Raw genomic sequence first — 7,176 nt, 5'->3', positions numbered from 1 at the left:
TCTTGCCATCGCCTTTGTAAACGAAAGTCAGTTACAAATTTAAACCACGCTACTCCTTACATAACATTCAACATGGTTTAACAAAGTAAAATAAACACAAAAATACATGTAGTTGGTCTTAAATACCACGAAGTATTCAGTCTCGTTTATCTAGAAAAAAAAAAAAAAAAAGTTAAACAAACACGATATATTTTTGGTTTAAAGAAAGAGTATCAGAATGACTTTTCTCTAACTATGAGACTGCATAATTCTCTGTTGGCCGTATGTTCAGTAGCTAATCGTTAAAAATGCGGTTAGGACTAACGACGCTTTAGCGTTGTCAATAACTCTGTTTCATCTCATAGCAGAATGCAGCCCAGAGAGAGAGCAGAAACTCTCCATCTAAATGCCAGTCTCCAGTTCGACTGGACTGTCTGATTTCCACTGAAACAAACTAAGTCCATTGCTACGATGTCAACTTGCAAATATTGTATTGCAAATACAACTGCTTTACCAATACACAGAGGCAGTATTTCACGCTGTTCTACGCTAATTCTGAGACTTAAGAATTCTGAGACCGTGGTTATGTTGGGCACTGGGTTGGTATAAGTGTTGATGTAAAAACTGGTGGGTTGTGGAACTTGGCAGCTGGAAGATTGGGGGGGGGGGGGGGGGGGGGTTGAACCTCAGACATGTGGATTTAATGCAGACGTGTCCCTGAGCAAGGCACTTAATCCAAGAGGTGGGTAAACCTTCCGAAACAGAAACTTATGATTATCAGTTACTTTGAATACGAGTGTCAGCTAAATGAGTGACTGTAATGTGTCCGTCCTTCAGCGTGCGGCTCTTCCGTATGGGGCCGACACATTTCCTGTACAGTGATGTTGATCGTGCACTGAGGAGGTTTAGGGGGCAAAAGATTTGGTTACAGCCCTTTTTTTCCCCTCCTCAATGCTGTTCTATTCTTCCTCTGTCGTTTTCCTCTCGTACTCTTCATGTAACACCTTGTCCGCGGCTCCAGCTGGGACCCGAGCCAAACATCCCTCTCTTCAGCAGCAAGACTTTGTCCCTGCTTTGGCACGCGCGTCGTCCAGTTTTCTCTCAGGACCTGAAAGGACAGATGCAGAACAAATCAATACTGAGCCTCCTTTTAGCGACAGCATTATTTTGCTAGTATATTACATTTTTTTTCCCAAAAATTCCACAATTTTTCCATGTCAGCTTCTTTTAGAATTTTTCCCCTCTCTCCGCCCTGTTTGGAATGTCCGGTTAACCTTGACCTCCTAAGCCTCTCTCTCAGTCAGCAGTTACCTCAGCCTGGGTGTGTGAGGCTGCCTCGCAGTGTACCTAACATGTTTAAAAGACACCCACTGCGTTTTTCTCCACACTGTGAGTTGTGCTGTCATCATTAAGCCGTATAGTACGCTTGGAAGAGAGCACTATTCCATTAACTCTACCCACATCTGTGCAGGTACCTGCCCATCACAGCCTGCCGCTCAACAGCGAGAGGGAGAGCGGCCTTGAACGAGACGCCCACCCGAGAGAACGTGTCCGCCTGCGTTTCCCCCGGGGTTCCGGTCACAGCGGGCCGGGCCTGGATTCGAACCGTGTACCTCAGATCTAAGACAGACCTCTGCACTGTAAGGCCACCTGCCTCCACCAAGCTCTCTACGTTTTGTTTCATCGTTTCTCCCCTTCCCTCTGGCCTCACTCTTCCCTCTCTCTCTGTCCTCCCAGTGCCATGTCTTACCGAGGAGTTCCCCGCGGCCGACGCGCGAAGGGGAGCTCTCGTCCTCCAGCTCCTTCAGTATGGCATCTTCAAAAGCCAAGGCAGCCACACGGAAAAAGAACTCCTGCACGTTCTCCCCTGTAGAGAACACACGGGTCAGACCTCCTGCTCATCACATTTAAGGCGATGATAAAGCTCTATCAGTGAAGGGAACGGACAGGTGAAACTGCTCCGGGTGGAGGGGACAGTACCTGTTTTGGCAGACACGGACCAGAACTCAGCGTTCATCTCCGCTGCCATTTTCACCGCATCCTTCTCTGTTCTCTTCAGTTCCTCTGCAGACTACAGCACACGGAGAGGCAGGTCACATATGCACAGATTAACAGACACTTCCACGGCACTGTGAAAGCATGTGTGTGTGTGTGTGTGTGTGTGTGCATAAGCAAGTGTCCTCTCACCAGCAGATCCCTCTTGGTTCCAACTAAGAAAATAAAACATGCGTTTGGTTCATTTTCCCTCAAAGCCTCCACCAACCATTGTCTGTTAGAGGAACAGAAAACAGAGGTATGTTAAATGGATTTAAATGATGTCCATCACAAAAACAAAACAACAACAACAACAACAACAAAACCCCACACACAATTTGAAAATGGCACTGGTGTATACATCTTCATCTTAAACGTACCGTGTGTGCTCCAGTGTATTGATGTCGGCCATGTCGAAGACAATGACGATAACTTTGAAGAGAAACACAGATTGTCATGGATTACGCCATTACTTTCATAGCCTAATCTGACAGGGACTGAGAAGAGAAATTTCAAACGAGACACTCCGCGTACCCTGCGCTCCTCTGTAGTACGCCGAGGCGATGCATTTGAACTTTTCTTGGCCAGCAGTGTCCCAGCTGCCAACATGCAGGGAGCAATAAAGTACATCAGCACATCCAAAATGATTATCGATCCAGTAATAAAGCCACAAACTCCCTCCCTTCAACAATAAATGCATTATAAAAATATATTACATTTCACAATCTAGTTTGGTTATCTAGTTCAGGACCGTAGCATGAACGTAGACGTTTGGGCTAGGTTAATAGTAATGTTGCCAACAATGCCACGTGCTAAAGCACAGAAGTCTAAAAGAATGAAGACATTTATAGAGGGGTACACGAGGAGCAACACTAACATCTGAAGAGAATAAGGAAGTCCGGACAGCTCAAACCTCTCGATCTCAAAGTCGACACCGATGGTGGCTTTATAGTCTCTATCAAAGGCATCCTTACAGAATCTGTCAGAGTAAAAGACAGGATAACAGCTTCATACAGACAAAAATAAAGTTTCACACTCAACATCCGTTTCAATGTAAAGTCATGCAGTGACAGGAGAGCAAGAGAGAGTCTTGTCTGTCTATGTAGCAGCTGACCATTTTGCACAATTCATCTGTGCATTTATATCGTAAATATCAGTATCAAAATCATTCAGTGAGTTATTAATATGTAATTCACATTGTAGTAATGTGTCTTAACTCTGTCATAAGTCTATTAAAGGGTGTGTTGAGAATGATTTCATTATAAGGTGTGTTGAGTATTAGTCTATTATAGGGTATTAGTCTATTATTAGTTTATTATTGGGAACTAAATCTGTTGTAGGCTGTGTTGACATGTACCTGTTAATAAGACACGTCTTGCCTACATTAAGATCGCCAACAACTACTGCTTTTGACATCTTTAGTCTGTCCCATCTTCATTAAAAGAAAGAGAAGAAAACAACAAAAGTCAGATGAAAGTGGTGAATTCAGTGTCATCCTTAAAAAAATAAAAAATAAAAAATCAGATGCTATATTAATCAGTCAGTCAGTGGAGCAGTCTGGTTTCTAACTGACCCCTGGTGTTTGGCTAATCTCTCCTTACAGGCTGTCTTTGCCTTGGAGTTCCAGTCATCCTTCATCTGCAGACAGGCTTGTGGGTTATAGCACTACAAATAAAAGGCAGAAAAACATTTCATAAGACACCAACTCTTGTCTCAGCATACAGGTGAAAAGTCAGCCACAGAAATGTATAAAACCTAACTGTGGTATCTACATAAATACATTTTAAACTAAAGTAAACATATTTGAACATATTCATGATACATTATTACATACATTTTTCACTCAGACCTTTATTGCCCAGTGCAGCAAACACATCTTGTACAGGTCACTTAAATCTGATATCATTTATAACTGTAATCTTCAGTTTTGCCTCTCTCTTGTTCAATATATTTTACACAGGAATTACGACAAACCTTACCTCCCAACATGTAACGACTCACTTCTGCAAATTTACTACTTTGATCCCGGTGTTTTCATATTTTTTTATGCTCCATAAACTTTTTTTCCCCCTCAGAGATAAATATCATCAGTCTGTAACCCTCTGTAACTACCGTTTTTGGGGGTTTTTCCCTTAAACTTGAACTAATGTCACTTCTTTCCCAGGCAAAGGTCAGAACTGAAAATTTCTGGCACTATTTTGGGAAGAGTCAGGAATGGGGAACTGCAGAGCCCATGTATTAATGCCATCCTCCCACCAGCATTTTAACCAGGTCTGCACTATGAGACAGAGAGAGGGTTTTTTTTTTAATCAGACCAGGATACAAGCAAGTATCTGACTCCTTTAAGAATTAGCTTGGGTCCTGTGATCCTGTTCTCACCGCCAGACTGTGAAGCGGATGTCACACGTTTTCAATAAGTCGAATTAGTGGTAGAGAAAACAGTCCAGACGCAGGATGTTTGTGAGGCGTTTTTTTTTTTTTTTTAAATGTCTGTGCAACCAAAAGCAACAAGACTGGTCCCTTACTGTGTGACGACTTTATATTTTAAACGAGAGTCAATATTGTGAAGAGTAAAACATCACATTAACCATTTGCTGATCAGACACGTTTTGAAAACAGAGGAAAAATATCTTTATTCCGACAACATGTCTTTCATATTTAAAAATGACCTAAAACTTTTAGCATGCTTATATAATGACGCTGTTACGTATCTGATTGAACACCTTGCGCAGAAAAAAGAAAGAAAATTGGCACGTTTTTGCAATATGCTTATGTAAATAAATCACCGTGGCATCGGTCTACCTTTGGAAACTGGCTTATGACTCTGTCTCTGCTGACGGGCGGTACGAAGTTCATCATCCGATTCTGCATGAACGCGCTGAGGACTCTGGGATACTCACACCTGTAAATAAGATAGCGCACAAAAGAGCCTACTGAGTAAATGGAGTCTGATAGCTTCCCTGTATTCAGTCATTCGTTCTACAAATCGCTGGGAGCCCAGATGCAAACCATTACATAGCCAATACACATTAAATCAATAATAAAAAAAAAATCTACAGGCGTCTGAAGAAACGAAATGTGAAAGGGCTTAAACTGTCACAAATGAAAATGTGCATTCAGTCAAACCCATATTCAGTATAGCTTTTATGAAACATAATTTCAAATGTGACTGTTGGAAAATAATCGTTATGTCAGATATTCTGTCGTGGGTAGTAATGTTAGGCTAACGTCACTGGACCTAGCATAGCTACAGCTACCATAAAGCGGTAACCACTACAGTTGGAAACACTGAAACTCCACGCCGCGGAAAATTATCACATTTTGAGAGATCATGCTTCTACACTGACTGACGAATTAATTTTACTCACGAATGACTGGTTTTCCTGTTGCCGAGTTTTTGAAGGATGCCAGAAATCAATTACACCTCGCTTGTCCTCTTGCGCTTCGCTTTCTGCATCAGATACCAGCTCGAATCTCCATGGTAACAGTTGTTCCTGCTCTGCTGTCTGATATATGTCACGTGATAAAGGATGTTCATGAATCCAGCATTGTTCAGTCAAGTCAGCGTTGATGAACAGTCGCCGTGTGTAGAGTTTTTTTAAAGTGTTTTAAAAGTGTTTTAGTGTGTTTTTTTTCTCGGCCTCCAAAGATATGATTGTGTTTTGCCCAGTCAGGCTTTGCATGACATAGCTGAAACCTAACAGAGATTTTAAATCGTTTAAAAACGCGTGATGAACTCTAAGAGACACTAATTTGACACTAATTTGAAAAGTTCTTTGAACGGCACTTAATCTGACTGAACCTGCAACACTGCAAGAATTTCACTGGGGTTTCCTGTCATCCCTTTAGCCAAAGGCAGTTCATCTAGGTAGTGTGCTCTTACACACTTTGCCTATGTCCTGTAAATAAAATTTTAAAAATACATAAATAAATAAAATATTGAGTTGTAAATGTGCTGATTTCTGACTTCACCTTGATCAATCCATAAGACTAAATCTTCGAAATCTGAAGGTGGATTTTCGTCTCTTTCGTCCCTTCTGTTCTCACTCACTTTTCATCTTAATCTATCTATCTATCTATCTATCTATCTATCTATCTATCTATCTATCTATCTGTCCGAGTAGACCACGATACCATGAACCTTAAATAGAATGATTGATTTTCCTCGGCGTAAATTTAAACAATTTTCATGCTGTTTCGCAGACTGCAGCGGGGGCGGGGGGGTGGGGGTATTGAAATTGAAAGAGGAGCACGGGATGGAACCCGGAGTTTAGAGGAACTACGGGAGGACAGAAATTACAAGCAGAATGTATTTCTGATTGCCAGCAGGTGTCGCTACAGCACAGGAAATCTCAGAATATTTTGTGATAAGCAGCTGGGGGAAGGTGAAATAGTTGTTATTGCTGACACTGTACACAGGTTCATAAAGATTATCCATTTGTATCGGAGAACCAGTTTGACCAATAGCTGTTCCCAGTGAGGCGGTAATAATACACTGATATTTTTGATTAGGCGGTGTCCTAGTTTCTCCGGCATCCACTGGGAGGCAGAGGAGGGTCTGCTGCGCGTGGAACGACGCAGTTTGCTGTGTCATGGCTAGCACGTTAGATTGTACTCGCATTCTTCCTCTACTTATTTGGCAAGAGCGTATACACACCCCAACTCACTCCGAGTCCAGCAGCGTGGCCGTGACGTTTACAGAACCAGTGCACAATTTGTGTTTCGCTGGCAAAGCGCAGCGTAATTCACAGACGCATTGATAATCTTATAGTCATCATGACCGCAACTGAATCGCTTTTCTTCTTCTTCTTCTTCTTCTTCTCTTCTCGTTATTAAAACCCATGTTAATTTGCAGTGAGAACATTACTTTCATATATGATAAACGGTGCTAGAGCTTTGGTCAGCAAATATCAGTTGAAAGACCACATAACCGAAATGCGAGAGAGATTACCGTCTCCTACTGCCTAGGGCGTGATTCCATTTCACTACTGATCAGTAATGACTGCAAGGTTGTGTATGAGGTTGGAATGATTTCAATTATCATTGATTCTGTCACCGCATTACTTCCGCGCGTCGTTTCCAGACTTCTTATATGGATGCTTACATTCAGAGAGATGATATGTATGTTTGGAAGGGGTGGGCGCACGTTTATGCAAATTCAGA

The 7,176-nt window shown here is 42.0% G+C and overlaps 1 protein-coding gene across 1 annotated transcript; it reads right to left on the bottom strand.

Moving 5' to 3' along the window:
• Nucleotides 1-1,432: 1,432 nt before the first annotated feature.
• Nucleotides 1,433-4,884, bottom strand: rab36 (RAB36, member RAS oncogene family). The gene is made up of 10 exons (XM_030768094.1): nucleotides 4,816-4,884; nucleotides 3,587-3,678; nucleotides 3,371-3,445; nucleotides 2,891-2,992; nucleotides 2,548-2,612; nucleotides 2,394-2,445; nucleotides 2,167-2,248; nucleotides 1,960-2,050; nucleotides 1,730-1,846; nucleotides 1,433-1,599 (listed from the first exon to the last, which is right to left on the bottom strand). The coding sequence occupies exons 1-10, from the start codon at nucleotides 4,882-4,884 to the stop codon at nucleotides 1,433-1,435; spliced, it is 912 nt and encodes a 303-aa protein (XP_030623954.1).
• Nucleotides 4,885-7,176: the final 2,292 nt, after the last annotated feature.

The sequence above is a fragment of the Chanos chanos genome, chromosome 3, assembly GCF_902362185.1.
Source record: "Chanos chanos chromosome 3, fChaCha1.1, whole genome shotgun sequence".
In the NCBI taxonomy this organism is placed as follows: Eukaryota; Metazoa; Chordata; class Actinopteri; order Gonorynchiformes; family Chanidae; genus Chanos; species Chanos chanos.
Note: the sequence above shows the minus strand (reverse complement) of the source record. Positions and strands in the feature narration are given on the sequence as shown.

Bases quoted from the DNA above. Each gene is read 5' to 3' on its own strand.
- rab36 (XM_030768094.1), bottom strand. From the start codon at position 4,884: ATGCAGAATCGGATGATGAACTTCGTACCGCCCGTCAGCAGAGACAGA. The intron at 2,051-2,166 runs GTGAGAGGACAC...CGTGTGCTGTAG, and splicing joins GAACCAAGAGGGATCTGCTG to TCTGCAGAGGAACTGAAGAG. The intron at 1,847-1,959 runs GTACTGTCCCCT...TGTTCTCTACAG, and splicing joins GTCCGTGTCTGCCAAAACAG to GGGAGAACGTGCAGGAGTTC.